The 18793-nt window shown below is 38.9% G+C and overlaps 1 protein-coding gene across 1 annotated transcript in view; it reads left to right on the top strand.

The window, feature by feature from the left end:
- The window catches only part of LOC107733613 (A disintegrin and metalloproteinase with thrombospondin motifs 20-like), a 66496-nt gene that overhangs the window by 15950 nt on the left and 31753 nt on the right, over positions 1-18793 (top strand). The window contains exons 10-13 of the mRNA XM_016545323.1: positions 6328-6469; positions 8230-8334; positions 17889-18034; positions 18511-18692. Coding sequence (XP_016400809.1) covers positions 6328-6469; positions 8230-8334; positions 17889-18034; positions 18511-18692 — 575 coding nt within the window. The remainder of the gene's footprint in view (positions 1-6327; positions 6470-8229; positions 8335-17888; positions 18035-18510; positions 18693-18793) is intronic.

The following is an 18793-nucleotide window of genomic DNA, read 5'->3' as shown; positions in this document are numbered from 1 at the left end:
GTCTTTGAAAATCGTGCAGTGTGAACTCAGCATTAGTTAACAATAATGAAACTGAGTTTAGGTTAGGGTTTCATGAATCTAATAATTAATTAGATCATAAACATTTTAAATTAATATAATAATAAATTATTAAATATTTATTTTTAAAATAAAAACAAAATTAAATATTTTACTATATTATAATATAGTATAACAAAATATTTATTTAAAATTATTTACTTTTCTATTTATATTTTATATTTATTTAAAAGGAATTTATTCATATGAATGAAATGATCAGTTCAGATTTTTATTCACAGTGTTTTCTGTGTAAAGTCTGTTTTAAACACTTCTCATTGATCTGTAGGAAACTCTAGAAAACCCAGTTAGTTTAGGTGATTGAACAGTTGAGTCTGAATCTTAGTCAACTGGTTAAAGCTGGTAGAGCACCTTGGTTAAGATGGTAGGAACTGGTTTATCTGGTTAATGCATGTCCCAAAACACAACTATGACGTGTTTTTCCCAGCAGGCCGTTGGCTTGTGTGTCGGTGTGCTAATATCAGACGTCAGCGTTGTGGTTTTAAGGTTAAGATGACCTTTGCTCAAATCCTCAACAGCTCCAAACTGCACTTCCCCTTTGAGACGAGCACTTCCTGTGCCGCTCTCGTCTGAGTCTGTCTGCTTTCTCTCGGCGTTCTTGGCCCCTCGGCAACCGTAACCCGGGGCGACGCAGCTGAAGGACAGGAAGTGTCAGTGATCATGAGGTTTTCTCTGTCTGTGAGGCCTGAGGATCAGGGTTCGGATCGTGGATCGACGGGTTACACGACTAGAAGAAACTCAAGGAGTGCAAAGAAAAGACTAATCAAACACATAAAAAAGTTTAAGTTTTTGGAGAATAAAATGTCAAAATTTGGTTGAAATAATGTTACATTGTCATTCAGTGTAACACAATATTTATGTAAAAATTCAAACATGCTTATTCTGGCGTGTACATATTAAAATATATAAAAGAATAAGGGAGCATATTAAATTTGATTGTTTTAAATGAGTAAAAAATTCTTACTGACAAATGGGCAAAACCTAGGATAGTGGCACATTTAATAAATGTAAAATTACAACTGATTAGTATTTGGGGTGAACGTAATTAGTCTTTTAATATGTCATAAATTGATTTTTGTTGTAAATATGCCTGACGAGATTGTTATACTCAGGTCTCAAGTTCGATAAACAAATTAATTCTGTTGTTAAATCCTGTTTTTATCATTTACGACGTCTCGCAAAAGTCAAACCTGTTCTTTCTTTAAAGAACTTTGAAAAAGTTATCCATGCATTTATTACTTCACGCCTTGATTATTGCAATTCACTTTATTATGGTGCAAATCAATCATCCATCGGGCGTCTTCAAATGGTACAAAATGCTGCAGCCAGGCTGCTGACTGACAGTCGAAAATTTGATCATATCTCTCCCATCTTAACTTCTCTGCATTGGCTACCAGTCAAACTGAGAATAGATTTTAAAATTCTAGTTTTTGTTTTTAAAGCATTACATGGCCTAGCACCAGCGTATCTTTCTGACATTTTACATTATCACAATCCTTCTAGGTCACTTAGATCAGGCAGCCTTGGATTGCTCTCTGTGTGTAGATCGAGGTTAAAACATCGTGGAGACCGAGCTTTTGCGACAGTAGGCCCCAAACTCTGGAACAGCCTACCGGTTTCGATCCGAATGGTGTCATCACTTTCCTCTTTCAAATCAAAACTTAAAACACATTTGCTTAGTGTGGATCTCTAATTTATTATTATTTTTTTCTTTTTGAGATATTATCATTTGTATCTTTATTTGACTTCTATTATCTGTACAGCACTTTGGTCAACCCTGGGTTGTTTTTAAATGTGCTTTATAAATAAATAATGAATGAATGAATGAATAAAATCTTATAGTATTGTCTTATTTTTCATCATTATATAATTAGTTATATTAGTAATTACACATTTTATTATTAATAATATATTAATAAATAGTTGATTAATATATTAATAATTAATAAATTATTATTTATAATTAATACATCATTAATAAATAATAATAGATTAATTAATTAATTAAATGGCTCGTGAACACTGTTTGTTTTTACACTGAAAAAAAATATTTAGAAACTATTTTACTCAGAAATTGTTAGTAAAACATTGAATTAAACATGAAATTTTAAAGTAGAAAAACTAAAATAGTATTTTCTTATAAAATATACTCTAATAGTCCTTGTTTTATTTACAACTTTGAAATATATATATATATCATTTTTATTTATTTATTTATTTTATTTAGGTAGGGCAGTTTTGTAATATGCCTTTGGTTGATAACTTTGGTAATTAATTCTTTGTAATTTCTTCTGTATTTTTTCCTAATTATTCTGTTTCGCTGAGAAATAGAAAACACATTGCACAAGTAAAAAGGTTTGTGGACACCGTTTATATTGACTTTAGGACAATAATTCCGTAATTTCAGTCATTTCTTCAATAGGAGGACAGTTTTATTGCTCAGATGTTGCTCTTTCACAGCTCAGGAGACTTATTGGAGTTAGATGATATTGAGATGTGAAACTCTAGATTACTGGAGTGTTTTTCTCAGGAGAAGAGCAGCAGACTTCAGCACAACTCTCCGTTTGCTCTGTTTTTAATCTCATTGCTTTGAGAAAATGCTGACATGTATGCCGTTTCTTTCTTTTCTCGCATTGAAAGGTTTGATCACAAACAGAGAGCCGGTGTGTTGAGATGCGTGTGCGTTTGCTGCAGAGCTCTGGTGATTGCTGGAGCAGCGATGTAAAGCGCTGACAGTCATCCAGAGCCGCTCAAGTGTTTGGACTGTCTGTTCAGTTGAAGTCAGGAGATTACAGAGAACACACACACCAAAACACCGCATGCACACACACTTCGTCACTTGCTTTTCAGATTAATCTAAACAACTCATTTGCACATTATCGCCAGCTGCGTTTTAAAGCATACAATGTTGCTCCTTTTTAATCTATGAATGATTCTCAGAATCCCAAAGCAGTTTAGGTCAGTGCGTTTGATTATTAACTCGGTTCACTCGGCTGTTAAGTTGGAGTATGTAGTCATGGTAGATCGCTGCATGCAAAAATCAGTTTGTCACTGCGAGATGGGAGAAACCTGCTAGCTGTGTATCTCAGACTCTTCTCTCGCAGTAAAGCTCCGTCAGACGTTCATTGAGGCTTTCAGAAGCAGCTACGTCTCGTTCTGTTCTGCCGTCAGTGGCTTGAATCTCATACTAAAACTCAGAAGAAGCTGCACCAGAACTCTTTACTAATGAACACGAGGCCGGTTGACCGTTGCTTACTGTTGCTCGCTCAGACAAGCTTCACAGAACGTCACGTAGAAGTATATATGGATATTAATCATAAGTGGGCTAGAATGACGTCTAATACCGTGGTACTGAATGATTACTGTATTTATATACCATGATATTTACTTGTTTCTCTAAGCTGCCATGGTACATGTCCAAAAACCCTTCTATAATAATAACAGTGAGTCATTTTCCTTAATAAACTCACTTTAGGTGTGGACTTCGTGTGTGTGGCAGAAAGGTGCAGCGTGACCTGAGCTCAAAGAACATTTCCAAGAAAGTATCTTGGTATTATCAGGCTTTTGGACTTGCATCATGATAAGTCTTCAGCAAGTACCACAATACTATAGTATATAAATAACCTCTTAGAGGGATAGTTGCTCCAAAAATTATCTTTCTGGCATCATTTAATTACCCTTGTGTCTGTTTTAAAATATTTGTCATTTGTCTGCAGGAAATTCCAGAAAATCCAGCTAGTTTTACTCTAGTTATTAGTTGGTTTAGGCATGTTATTTTAGTGTTATATACTAGTGTACTATTTCTTAATATTTTGAATTGGCTTTTATTTTTATATTTTCAGTTTTCATTTTAATTTTAGTTCATTAAAATGTTAATTTTAGTTTAGGTAATTAGGCTTTTTTTAGTTTTAGTAATTTTGTTATGTGCTTTTGTCTTTTATGTATGTGTGTGAGAGAGTGTGTGAGAGAGTGTGTGAGAGAGAGTGTGTGTGTGTGTGTGTGAGAGAGTGTGTGAGAGAGTGTGTGTGTGTGAGTGAGTGTGTGAGAGAGTGTGTGTGTGTGTGTGTGCGAGAGAGTGTGCGAGAGAGTGTGCGTGAGAGTGTGTGTGTGTGAGTGAGTGTGTGAGAGAGTGTGTGTGTGTGTGTGAGAGAGTGTGTGAGAGAGTGTGTGAGAGAGTGTGTGAGAGAGTGTGTGAGAGAGAGTGTGTGTGTGTGCGAGAGTGTGTGCGAGAGTGTGCGAGAGTGCGAGAGAGTGTGCGAGAGTGTGTGCGAGAGTGTGCGAGAGTGCGAGAGAGTGTGCGAGAGTGTGTGCGAGAGTGTGCGAGAGTGCGAGAGAGTGTGCGAGAGTGTGTGCGAGAGTGTGCGAGAGTGCGAGAGAGTGTGCGAGAGTGTGTGCGAGAGTGTGCGAGAGTGCGAGAGAGTGTGCGAGAGTGTGTGCGAGAGTGTGCGAGAGTGCGAGAGAGTGTGCGAGAGTGTGTGCGAGAGTGTGCGAGAGTGCGAGAGAGTGTGCGAGAGTGTGTGCGAGAGTGTGCGAGAGTGCGAGAGAGTGTGCGAGAGTGTGTGCGAGAGTGTGCGAGAGTGCGAGAGAGTGTGCGAGAGTGTGTGCGAGAGTGTGCGAGAGTGCGAGAGAGTGTGCGAGAGTGTGTGCGAGAGTGTGCGAGAGTGCGAGAGAGTGTGCGAGAGAGTGTGCGTGAGAGTGTGTGTGTGTGAGTGAGTGTGTGTATACTTCAACTTAAATGTATTTATTTTAGTTAGTTGCAACATTTGTAATTTTCATTAACATTTTTTAACTTTACGTTTTTCATCTATATTCAATATTCATGTTCATCAATATTTGTTTTATTTTATTTCGGCTTTATTTCAAATACCAAAAAAAATAAAAAACTCAACATGATTTAAAATGTAGAAGTTCAAATGAAATAAATCCAAATAAAACTAAATATTTGTTTATCTGTATGTTAACCAGCATCAGATTACTGTGAATGTGTTGTTAAATTATTGAAATATTAACTTAAAATCTCAGGAAGAACTTCACCCTCATGTCATTTTTTATTTATTTTTTGTGAAAAGATATTTTGATTAATGTATTTTCTTTTTTGTTTTGTTTTTTCAGTTGGTTCCAATGGTGTTTGAACCCAGCATTCATCAACATATCTTCTTTAGCATTCGCACCTTTCTGTTTTGGGGGAACGGTCTCTTTAACTAGTGTTAGGATGCTGATTGTCCAGTGGTTTCACCATGTGATGGAGTCTGAATTCACACACGCACACTCACTTGAGCATAGCTGTGAGATACTTGGAGATCTGGTGGTCTCGGTTTACTGTAGTCTTATCGCTCTTTAAGAGCTTTGCACTAGTGTACTCCTGTGAAGGCTTTTGGGTTTTGTGAGCTTTTATGAGTTCATTACTCAAACTCTTAGGTGCTGATGGTGAGGTGCAGAGAGACGAGAGCGTACAGCGTTACTCTGATGGATAAATGAGTCCCGCAGAAGGACACATGCCCCTCGAGTAGTGCTCGTTTTCCCCCTCTAAAAGACAAAGATGTCTTGTACAGTAGGGTGTGTGGAGCTAATGAGAGGACTAAACCAGCTGACACGGGTGTTTAGTCTCAAACCCAAGGACAAATTGAACCAACAACTCGCATAATTACATCACAACACACGGCTATTCTGAACCTGATTTCCGTTCTCCCTTGCAGAAAGGTGAGCAGGCAAACGGAGAAAGGAGGTTTATTTTGCTCTCTCTCTGGCTGAAAGAGCCATTCAGAGACGTTAAGCCCAACAATTCAGTGCGGTGCCCGTAAAACAGCTGCTCTTTTGTAGCTCCTTTATGTGTTTCAATGAAGGGTGTGGTGGGACATATATGTCGTGACGTAGCCGGAGCGAGTGCGAGCTGGAGGACTGATGTGCTGAAGCGTTGGTTTTGGCACCGCTCAGTTGATTCTTGAAGACCCATCATTGTTAAAGAGCACCGTCTTCTCTTGCGTGAAATGCAGCTTTGTGTTGGCCAAGGTCTAAGTCCATTCAGTCAGTTACTAGCCGGTAACAAAGCAGACCACCCACCGCTTTCTCCATCTTACACTTGGCCTTCAGGCGCCGGGTGAAATCAGAAAGACTGCATTCATATCATTGATGGAAAAAAAACAGAACATGCTTTACAGTCTCAGGATGAAGAAACTCGTCTGAAGCTATCGCTAGATAGAGCTCTCCTTGATGCAGTGTGTTGTTATCTCTCTGTCTTTGTCTTCTCAGCACTGGTTATGGTGAATGTCTCCTGGACGAGCCCTCGGGGAGGACGTATAACCTTCCCAACCAGCTGCCAGGTCAACTCTACAACGCCAACCGGCAGTGCGAACTCATGTTCGGCCCCGGCTCCCAAGTCTGCCCGTTTATGGTATGCTATCTAAAGCTTAGACAGTGGATCCCGAATGTCTCGGTGGTGATGTCACACCTTATAATGTCTCATCCCTGTTAACAAGAGATCCTTTGTGCATCGGTCCATCATCCTTTGGGAGGCTGTTTAGACATTTAACAAGGGATTGCCAGACTCTCTTTAGGGAACCACACTGTTTCTGTTCAGTTCTCCCATTGTTCATCACTTCTTCTGGTCACTAGCCGGGTTTCCATCCAAAGTTGTGTATTTAGCTTTGGAATATCGCAGAAAATGTGCGAATAACGTACGACTGCGCTCGTAGCGCGTGCTCGTTCAATTGCACGCACAAATGCACCAGGCTGCGCTGTAGCCTGTATCATTTCATATCAAAGCGTGAAAGAAACCACGAGCATGCAATGTTGCAGTTACGTCTTCAGTTAAGTCATTAAGTTACCAAAAAGGCGATTAAAGCTGCCTTAAAGCTGTGCATACATGTAAGTATTTGTTATATATGCGTCAGATATAAGAACATGTCTCTGAAATGCAGTGGTTTTCCAAACCGTCCTGGAGCAGCAGCACTGTCTCCCTCGTCTAACACACCCGATTCAACTCGTCAGCTCATTACAGAGACTTTAAGAGCTGAAGAGAGTCAGAAAAGGTAAAGAGTTATGAGAAACATGCATGCGTGTGAGATCCACGTCACGTTCAGCAGCAGCAGCTCTTAAAGCATCATAACCAGCTGCTGTGATGCTGTTCATCAAAGAACAAAAGACAAAAAGAACAAATCAATAATTTCTTATAGCTTAATGGATTCATATATATTTAATTTAGAATTTAGTGTTTTATAGCTTTATTCAATTTCTGTATATTTCCTACTTGCTGAAGAGCACATGTAGCTAAATATGAGGGGAAAAAAACAATTTCATAGAGATATCAGTAGTATTGGTATCAGGGATACTCGCCTTCTGTCATAAAAACAATGCCATTATACAAATATTAAAATATATTGTTTTTATGTTGTTTCTATGTTAATTTGAAGAATGAATGTGAAATTATTGCAACGTAAAAGTATTTTTAAAAACTTTAATGTTAGGCGGGATTAATCGCGATTCATTTTAGAAAAAATTTGATTAGTTAATTTTGTTAAATCGATTGACAGCACTAATTTTCATATATAATAAATTACTTTATTATCGAGTGAGCAGATGAAACACAATAAATGCACTCGTTGCTTTCAGAGGCGGATGCTGCTTTTTGGGAACGCTGTTCCCAGTTCTGGGAGGAGATTCTACAGAAATACTTTGATGACAGACTTTACCCGGGCATTTCAGAACGACCATAACAACATTTCAGATGCAGTGCGACGAGATCGGTCTGCGGGTTAGTCAGGTTATGCCGTGCCATAGCGCAGTCACATGATGTTTTTGAGACACATGGAGGAATTTATGCGCAAATGCATTTCGGTCTCCCATTATTCGCATTAACCCTTTTTCGCACAAGTCAAAGCGAGCGTAAAAACTTTTTTACAAATTAAGGATTTTTGTTTCTAAATTGGGCGTTTCCATCACTCGTTTCTGATGCGATACTTCAAAAGGCGTTTAAAAACAGGGTGATGGAAACATAGCTGAGTCCTTGTAGTCTCAAGGTTCTGTTAGCTAACCATCTTAATCCATCGTCCATACTAGTGACTCAACTGTATTTAGGATTGTACCCAAGTCAAGGGAACTCTCGAGTACTTTCATTTCCCCGGTTTAGACTGAAACGACTCTTGTCGATTGCAGAAACAGTGCAAGCGTCTCTGGTGCACCAGTGCGGAGGGTGAACATAAAGGATGCCGTACGCAGCACATGCCGCTGGCTGATGGGACTGAATGTGGCTATGGCATGGTAAGGCACTTTCCTGTTTTTGTCTGGCGGTCAGTCGTGCGTTAAACTGAAATGTCAAAGCTGATGAGGATGGTAATGTGAGCTTGTGTAGCTGGTTTCCCTTCTCATCCGTGACATTAACTGCCTAAACACGTAGTCAAATTCATTTAGGGGTATTTATTTAATCCCACATGATTGGGAAGATCTGGAACAAAGAGAGCTACAAGATAAATTGTAAAAGAAAACCATCCAGTTCCTCACGAGATCCGGATATATCGGGTGTCTCGTAAGTGTTGTGATGTTAGCGTCAGTCCTTCTCTTGTTTTTTTTTGTTTTTTTCTCCACCTCTTGATTTCTATGCTAATTAGCCAAATTTAGTTCATTGCTGCTGGATCTTTGAGAGCTGAGAAGCAAGGTGAAGTATCAAGCCTTTGAAACCGAACGCCACCCACCTTGTTGTGAACCCGTGACCCTCAAACCTCTTTATGCCGCAGGTGAGTGGGTCACTAGTCAGAGAGTTTTAGAGAGTGTTGGGTTTAGACGCTACACTCAGGGAAGAGCTGCAGAAGGAGGGGGTCAGTTTTTCCTTATTTTTTAACCCTTTAAAGGGATAGTTCACCCAAAAATGAAAATTAGCCTATGATTTACTCGCCCTCAAGTCATCCTAGGTGTATATGACTTTCTTCTTTCAGACGAATCCAATTGGAGTTATATTTAAAAACGTCCTGGCTCCTCCAAGGTTTATAATGGCAGTGAATGGGTGTTATTTTTCAATAATCCAAAAGAAGTCCAATAAAGCACAGCCATCCATCATAAAAAGTGCCTCACACGGCTCCAGGGGCTGAATAAAGGCCTCCTGAAGCGAATCAATGCGTTTTTGTAAGAAATATATCCATATTTAAAACTTTATAAGCAGTAATCTCTAGCTTCCGCAAACTGTCGTAGGCGCGTTCATTCCGGCGGATGATGGAGGATGTAGCGTAAGCTCCGGTGAGAAGTGACGAATGCGGAAGTGCAGCGGAGAGAGCAAAACAAAACACCGGTCACGAATTAAAGTACAAAATGAAGATTTGTAAAGAAGAATGTCTGAGGATTTCAATATAAGCCAACAGGAGACTGGTTTTCCTTTGCTAAAGTAAGGAAACTTTGCTTCCTTTGCTCCTGTAAACATACGTCGGTTCTTACGAGACTAGCATATTAGCAAGCGGAAGCTAGAGATTACGGTTTATAAAGTTTTAAATATGGATATTTTTCTTACAGAAATGCATCGATTCGGTACAGGAGGCCTTTATTCACCCCCCAGAGCCATGTGTGGCACTTTTTATTGTGGATGGAGGCACTTTATTTGACTTTGATTGTACTATTGAAAAATAACACCAGCCCACTGCCATTATAAAGCTTGAAAGAGCCAGGGCATTTTAAAATATAACTCCCATTGGATTTGTCTGAAAGAAGAAAGTCATATACACCTAGGATGCCTCTGGGGTAAGTAAAACACAGCCTAATTTTCATTTTTGGGTGAACTAACCCTTTAATCTCTGACCTCAAACCTCAAATCAGGGATTGAGGACAAGAAAAACCTTGTTTAAACCAATATTCCCAAGTTGTTTGAAACATTTTGATTAGGAGAATAGAAGTACAAAACGAGGATTTGTAAAGAAGAATGTCGGAGGATTTCGATATAAGCCAACAGGAGACTGGTTTTCCTTTGCTAAAGTAAGGAAACTTTGCTTCCTTTGCTCCTGTAAACATACGTCGGTTCTTACGAGACTAGCATATTAGCTATATTTATTTATTTTTTAAGTGGTTGTTTATTAACATTATATTTAAAAACTTTTAATAGTTTGAGTGTTTGATTTATTTCTGCTGGTTTCATACTCTCGGCTGCCAATGGTTCATCTCATAAAAACACACTTTAATTGGAACAAACCATATTTATGTCTTTGAACCCATATTTAATGTCATCTGGGTCGTATTTTCTATTATTTTAGTTTTATTCAAGGTCGACCAGTGTATGTTGGCACCGGTGTAATTTGACAAGCTTCGACCGAGTGACAGATGGATTTGAGCTGAAATACTTGCATGGTTTGCCAGCAGAATAGATGGGAAGTGTTTCTTTCTTCGTTTTTGATTGTATTTATTTTGCTGTCCTAAAGCTTGGAAGAGCCAGGACATTTTTTATATAACTCTGATTGTTTTGGTCTGAAATAAGAAAGTCATCTACACCTAGGATAGCTTGAGGGCGAGTAAATCGTGGGCTAATTTTCATTTTTGGGTGAACTGTCCCTTTAAGTGCAGGGGAAACTTCTAGAACAAGGCTTTCTGAGTGAATCAAATGTTAACTGAGGTTGGCAGTGTCTTAATCCAACCAAAACAACCGCAATCAGGTTAGTGGCTGGGAAAGCAGAAACCTTTCTTGTTCTCATTAACCGTGCGACTGCCGTGCGGTACGTGAAGGCCTGCGGAGGAAGGAGAGCGAGCAGCGTTTGTTGGTTATTCTCACCGTCATCTGATTAAAACCACAAGGGCATGAAAGAGTTCATGTCAGTGTTAAGCTTCATTACACATTAGCGAAACAGACCTCCCCTTTGACTAGCGCTTCACGTCTATTAATGCTCTAGCATTATTGCTCCAGCTTCAGTGACTGTAATGGTTTTTAAAGCAGTGTTAGTTCAACCAAACATCCCTACATCAATTTATATGAAAAAATTAAGTTGGGAAGGAATTATCTTGTTTGGCTTCAGGAACCAGATTTTACATTAGATGGTGATTCATTCAACACAGAGCCAAAATTTTGTATCATACAAAAAGTGTAATAAAAAAACTGATTTTATTATTTTATGATTTTATTATTAAATGATGATGAAATATTGATTTATTTATGCTTTGAGTTCTGCTGGTTTCATACTCTCAGCTGCCAATTTTTTCATCTCATGAAAATACATTCTTATTGGAACAAACCATGTTTATATTTGTTTGAAATCATATTTAATGTCATCTGGGTCGTATTTTCTATTATTTTAGTTTTATTCAAGGTCGACCAGTGTATGTTGGCACCGGTGTAATTTGACAAGCTTCGACCGAGTGACAGATGGATTTGAGCTGAAATACTTGCATGGGTTGTCAGCAGAATAGATGGGAAGTGTTTCTTTCTTCGTTTTTGATTGTATTTATTTTGCTGTCCAAACTCTTATATTGTATAGTTAGTTCATTCAGAACTGAACTGGATCGTGAGCCACCCGTTTAGAAGCGCTGTTATATATCATGCCAAGCGGAATAGTTACTGCGTGACTCTTTACTAAAACAGGGACACAAAGGGTCTTTTTTCTTGGGCTTCTACCCCTCGTGGCCCCTGCACCTTTGTTTGTGGTGCTGAGTGCCTGGTGTCACCTCCTCATGGGACCGTTTGAAGTGGCAGAAGTTGAAAGAAAAGCAGCTCTCGGTCTCGGCTCACCTGCCTGTCTCGAGCTCTTTAATGTGGGAAGGTCCTCACGAAGGCTTGTTCAAAATATCACTCTTTCTCTGTCTCCCTTCTCTCTCATTTATCTCCAAACGTCGGCTGTTTGATCCCGTTTGAGCTTGTAAATGGACCACTGTGTACACAAACGCTGGTACTCGTCAAGCGCTCTAGCGGAGATGCAGAAGAGCAACGTGACGGAGCTGGAGTTCGGATCACGACCGCAATTACTTTGATTCTTTGTGGTTTCCCCCTCGTTCCCTCGGCCTCTCTCTGTCCTCGATTCCCTCTCCTCCCGAACTGTCCTGCAGGGCGCTGGAGTGAGTAATGTGGTCACATGACCCCAGTGGCCTGTCTGTCATCCGGCTCAGTGAGCCCTGCGCTAACGAGGGCATCCCATCACTTGCCATCTATAAATACCAACACCTCCCTCCCTCTCTCCCTCCCTCCCTCCTTTCGAGAGAGAGCCCAGGCATGGGCCGCAGTCAATCCAGCTCCTGTCATCTCCAGGGCGAGCCGGCCTGCCATCCAGAAGCTATTTTGAAGAGCCCTGCCGGCATGAATATGTGCTTGTGAGAGGGTTTCAAAAGCACAAGGATTGGGGGGCGCACAGAAGACCACCAGCATATCTTGTGTTTTAGATCCTGAAGGGATAGTTCACCCAAAAATTTTAATTACCCCATAAGTCATCCTAGGTGTGTATGACTTTCTTCTTTCAGAGAATCCATTTGGAGTTTGCTTTATAATGACAAGCTTTATAATGGCAGTGAATGGGTGTTATTTTTCAATGGTCCAAAAGAAGTCCAATAAAGTGCATCCATCCATCATAAAAAGTGTCTCACACGGCTCCGGGGGCTGAATAAAGGCCTCCTGAAGTGAATCGATGCGTTTGTGTACGAAAAATATCCATATTTAAAACTTTATAAACCGTAATCTCTAGCTTGCGCTTGCTAATATGCTAGTCTCGCGAGAACCAATGTTTGTTTACAGGAGCAAAGGAAGCAAAGTTTCCTTACTTTAGCAAAGGAAAACCTCTCGGCTTATATCGAAATCCTCCCACATTTTTCTTTACAAATCCTCGTTTTGTGCTTCTAATTCGTGACCGTTGTTTTGTTTTGCTCTCTTCGCTGCACTTCCGCATTCGTCACTTCTCACCGGACCTTACGCTACATCCTCCATCATCCGCCGGAATGAACGCGCGTACGACAGTTAGCGGAAGCTAGAGATTACGGTTTATAAAGTTTTAAATATGGATATTTTTCTTACAAAAGCGTATTGATTCGCTTCAGGAGGCCTTTATTCACCCCCCGGATCCGTGTGAGGCACTTTTTATGATGGATGGATGCACTTTATTGGACTTCTTTTGGATTATTGAAAAATAACACCCATTCACTGCCATTATAAAACTTGGAAGAGCCAGGACATTTTTTAATATAACTCAGATTGGATTCGTCTGAAAGAAGAAAGTCATATATGCCTAGGATGGTTTGAGGGTGAGTAAATAATGGGCTAATTTTCATTTTTGGGTGAACTATCCCTTTAACTTGCTCAACTAGCAAACCTCCATGGATTTTAATTTACTGGTAAAATTTTCTTTTCAGCAGAGGAGCTGTAGGGGAAGTTTCCAGGGTGCTGGTTGCGACTTAAACCATGAACTCAACAGTTAATGCAGTCCGTTTATTGGGACATACCAATAAAGATGCTTCCAAGTGAAGTCAAATCATAAATGTGCTTGCATTCAGTTCCAGCAAGCTTTTATGTCTGGAGGTACAGTCGACACTATTGTGTGTCTAAGCCTCCTCAGCAGAACCTTCAGCCTGTCCTGGTCTCAGGCAGTCAGAGAAAGAGACTGAAGGCTTGTAGATGCTGGAGAATCTGCTGGCCGTGGCTCTGCGGGTTGGCTGGTGTTCCTCCGTGTGGATCACTTGTCACTTCTCCGGCTAATCTGCATGTGTTTCCAGCGAGACGTCTAGTACTGTAACGGCGGCCCAGGATCTGATTTCCACGAATGAGTTGTTGTTGTGATGGAGGTAAAGGTGCGTTCATGCTGTTTGCCGAATGGTTCTCAAAGTTCGTTTCACCTTTTTTAACCAGCCAAGTCAATTAAAAACAGGTTAGTGTTGTCGTGAAAGCTAATGCCCGGTTTGGCCAGGTGTTTGGCAGTGCTTCAGAAGGACAGAGAAACACGGTAAGCCTTTGTATGAGAAGTTATAGTTTAGAAGAGTTGATTAAATATCAAATGAATGCTAGGATGTGTTGCTGTCATATTTCAGAAAGCAGTGGCATGAAATCTAGAAATGTTTGCAATCACGTACTTACATGTTTCCGGTGCATGTTATGTATGTGTTTGTTTATTTATAAATGCATTTATTTTCTGTATTTTTACTACTTGTAATTTTTTATAATTGATTCTAATATTTAATTTCCATTTTTACATGTGCAAGATAATATTTGGTGGGAAATTATATAGGACTGGACTGGGCTGTGATATTATTGCCAAGTACGAGCAAACAGTTGGTGAGTATTAATGTTATTTGTTGTACATTGATGACAGATTAAGCAAATTAACTTACCCGATGAATCATTCTGAATAATACCAGGAACATGAATTAGGAAAGTGAATAGTCGATTATGATGTGCGTGTGCTAACGGAAGCCTTCTGTGAGTGCCGTGACCTTTAACCCTGAGCTGTGAGAAGTTCTGCATGTGAGGTGATGTGTTTTGCAAACGAGCTTGTCTGAATGAGCGAGGGTGAGAACGAGAGCTGTTTTCCTGCGCTCACACAATTACAGGCACATTTAACCATACAGCACCTTCACACAGCAGATGGGCCGCCGTTTCTGCTGCTTCTGACAAGTTTGTTTCTTTTTATAATTATATTATATTTTATGTTTATTTGTGTATTTATTTAAATGTGGCATAAATTATTTTATCTTTATTTGATTTGATTTTACACACCGCACATTCACAGAGCAGCAGATAGAACAACATTTTCTGCTGCTTCTGACAGATTCATATTTTTATTTATTAATTCATTGATTTTATAATCTTTTTATTTTTATTTTATTTTTATTTATTTTTTCCATTTTATCATACAGCACCTTCACACAACAGAAAGATCGCGTTTCTGTTGCTTTTGACAGGTTTTTATTCTTTATATTTTATATGTATTTATTTATTTACTTATTATTTTTAATTTTCATTCTTTTTTTTATAATTTATTATAACTGACCCACAGTCATTGCCTAAATTGTTTTTATTTATTTATTTTTTATTTTTTTTACTTGTACATCACCTTCACACAGCAGATGGATGGTTTCTGCTGCTTCTGACCGGTTTATATTTAATTTCCTTTAATGCTTGCGCAAAGTGTACAAGAGTGGTTTCTAGTTGTAGATTCCCAGCAGTTTGTTGGCTTTATTAAATGAGTGTGTGTCTACTGAGGTGGTATGGGCACATTTTGTGTGTGTGTGTGTGTGTGTGTGAAAGTCACAAATCAAAAACACGTGTTGGCAGCAGCTGGGCTGTTTTTTCTCACTCGACCTTCAAATATCTCACTGCATTCTCAATTAAGGGCAAATTTTGACAAGCTCACAGTCACCTCAGCCCGTCTCTCTCTCTGTCTCTCTCACACACACACACACCTCAGGCCGTTTCCACACCGTCACGAGTCTAATTGAAGGTCACGTCGGGCCCAGATGCTTCTATTGGCAGAACAAACAGCCCATAGTTTTACCCCTCCTTTACTCTTTCTTTTTCTCCTCGGAGCCTCTTTCAAGCTGTGATTCTCTCCCACAGCACCTTTTCAAGCCAAACAAAGGCTGTAAACATGAAAATGGCAGCGGGGAGTGGAATGCCTTTAAGGCTTCAGACTTCAGACTCTGACAGCTCTCACGGGCGGCACTCGGGTCTCACCGGTGGTCCCGGTCTATTCTGTACACACACACACACTCATGTTTGTTTTTGTGAATTGTGGGGACATTACATAGGCTTAATGGTTTTTATACTGTACAAACTGTATGTGCTATTGCCCTACACCAACCCTACCCCTAAACCTACCCCTCACAGGAAACTTTCTGCATTTTTACTTTCTCAAAAAAACTTGAAAACTTGAAAAATGAGGACATGAGGTAATTCACACACACACACACACACACACACACACACACACACACTCACACTCTCACACACGCACACTCTGTCACACACACACACACACACATATACACACACATATGAAGGTAATTTAATGCCTAAAAGATTTGCATACACAGGGTAAGAGTTGTGGAAGTGTACATAAGACTGTAAGCATAAATTAAATTTGCATGCGCAAGATAAGCTCTGTAAAGGTGTAAATCGTGTTTCAAGCATAAGAAAAAATGATTTGCTGCATTTTACTGTTACTCGTAAGTGTAATTCAAGTATTGTAAAACTGCAGCTTCATGCTAACGCAAAATAAATATGACCTGCATTCTTCTGACTACCATTTTTCGCACTTACACTTTTGGCACGTTGTTTTTGCTAAAATATGGTCAAAAGTACTGCAAGCCTGTGAACAGTGATTTGTAAGCGAAAACAACAGTTTCAAGAACTGCAAAATGGATTGACTGCATAGAACCAATCTGTATGTGTAAAAAAACAAACTGTTGCAAATGTCTAAATGACTTGTGCATGTGGGGCAAAAAGTTCCTGAAATAAACCGATATGTACAGCTCCGTCTTTCTTTTCTCTGCGCTTACAATTTTGGCACGATTCTCTCACTAACTGAGTTTTGCAAGCGTGAGGGGGAGGGCGGGTCCACCACCTTCTTGTAGCCAATCACATGAGGCTCTCGCTGACTCTCCATTTACTCTTATCCGATTGGTTCAATAAACACATCATATCTTTATATATTTAATATTTAATAAAATATTTTGTATATTTTATATATATATAATTTATTATTTTTTTATTTACTTATTTTCATTTACTGTGTTAATACCATGGTTTTTGAACACCTACTAGTTTTTCACCTACTACTAGTTTTATTACTACTATTACACCATTTTTTGGGCACATTTACTAAGGTGATAGATGTTTTTGAAATACACCATGTTCTTTTTTCATATATACCGCACTACTGCACTGTAAAAAAAAAAAAAAAGTTTGCTCAGTAAGTCATGGCAACTTATGTTTTTACATTACTGTAACTCATCAAAATATCTTGAGCAATTTCATTTTTATGAGTTATATGAGATTCAACTTGATTCTTTTAAGTCAGTTTAATAAAAAAAATAAGTTGAAATGACTTGTACAACCAAGTTTATTATCCTTTAAAAATTGAACTGAACAGAAGTTTTTAAGTTGAAATAGGTAGAAACAGTTTTACAGTGTACCATAATTTCTTCCCTTGCAAAAAGTACCGTGATGCTGCCATGTTTTTTGGCACAAAATGTTTTGAAAGTACGCTGTAGTACCATAACATATGCATTTCAGTACTGTGGTATGCATCAAAATAGCGTAGCATTACAGGTTCTGTGATGAAGGAAAGCAGGAAGGGCTTTGATAGTGAAGACAGTGTTTCAGATGTGAGTATGAAGAGAGGAAGGAGGACACAGCCAGACTGTAATGAGCTCTGTGTGACTCTAATGTGTTATGGCCAGCAGGTGTGACGCGTTATTAATATTTAATAATAATATAAATACTAATTTGTTTTGCATTATATATAGAGAGAGAGAATGAGAGAGAGCGTAAATTATTGAATAATGATGCAATTAATAATAATTTATTTTCATATATTAAAAAATCCATATATATATATTATAAATATACATAATTACATATTTTATATATTTATAAAATATATATAAAGATTTTAGACAGAAAGAGAGAGCAAAAATAAATATATGAATTTATATTTATATACATTTATAAATTGCATCTTTATATTTTCATAAAAATATTTTAATATTTAATAATAATAATAATTAATTAGATTTAAACAATGTATGTGTGTGTGTGTGTGTGTGTGTGTGTTTATTTAATTTTTAAACGTTTTTTAATACCATGGTTTGTGGACACTTAATTTCTGGACCCCAGATGATGTAATTTCTGATATAATGTGTTTGTGTGTGTTCAGCACTGCAGGCACGGCATGTGTGTGAATAAGGAGATGGACATGAAGCCGGTTCATGGTGAATGGGGCCCCTGGGGCCCCTACAGTGTGTGTTCCAGGACCTGTGGAGGAGGAACACGCAGCACAACCCGAGACTGCAATAAACCAGAGTGAGCGCATCGACACATGAACATGCATTCAAAACTCAACTCGGTTACTAAGTCCCTTCATGAAGGTGGCAAAGCATTCATTCCTTCATTCATTCTGATAATTATTCACTCCAATATGTAATTTTGTTTAGGCAAAATATAGTATTTTAAAATTTTCTTTTTAGTTTTCGAGTGAAATTTGATTTTAATGGCCCTAAAATAGAATTATATTTTTATACAACCATTTTTTTAAAGTATTTAGGGTGATGTTTTTTGTTTTTATATTTTCAAGGTGATATTTATTCACCCTAATATGTCATTAAAAGTATGAAATGTTACAAATTTTACAATGCTGCTGTTTCTGTTTCATTAAGAAGTTTGTCTGTAAATGTGCCCAATTTTCAAACTAAATCAGTTCTTCCTATCAAAAGGCTCTCATCGGAGGCTGGTCTTATTCTTTCAGTGTGTAACAGCACAGATATCTTTCTGGTTCTCAGGCCGAGGAACGGAGGCCGGTTTTGTGTGGGCCGCAGAATGAAGTTCCGCTCGTGTAACACGGATCCGTGTCCCCGCGGCCGGAGGGATTTCAGAGAAGAGCAGTGCGCGCAGTTCGACGGGAAACACTTCAACATCAATGGACTGCCGCCCTCCGTCCGCTGGGTGCCGAAGTACAGCGGCAGTGAGTGTCTTTGACCTCTGACCCGACAGACACACTCACACACACACAGACACTCACACTCACACTCACACAGACACTCACACTCACACTCACACAGACAC

This window comes from Sinocyclocheilus rhinocerous, unplaced genomic scaffold, assembly GCF_001515625.1.
Source record: "Sinocyclocheilus rhinocerous isolate Xijiao unplaced genomic scaffold, SAMN03320098_v1.1 scaffold2024, whole genome shotgun sequence".
Lineage (NCBI taxonomy): Eukaryota > Metazoa > Chordata > Actinopteri > Cypriniformes > Cyprinidae > Sinocyclocheilus > Sinocyclocheilus rhinocerous.
Note: the sequence above shows the minus strand (reverse complement) of the source record. Positions and strands in the feature narration are given on the sequence as shown.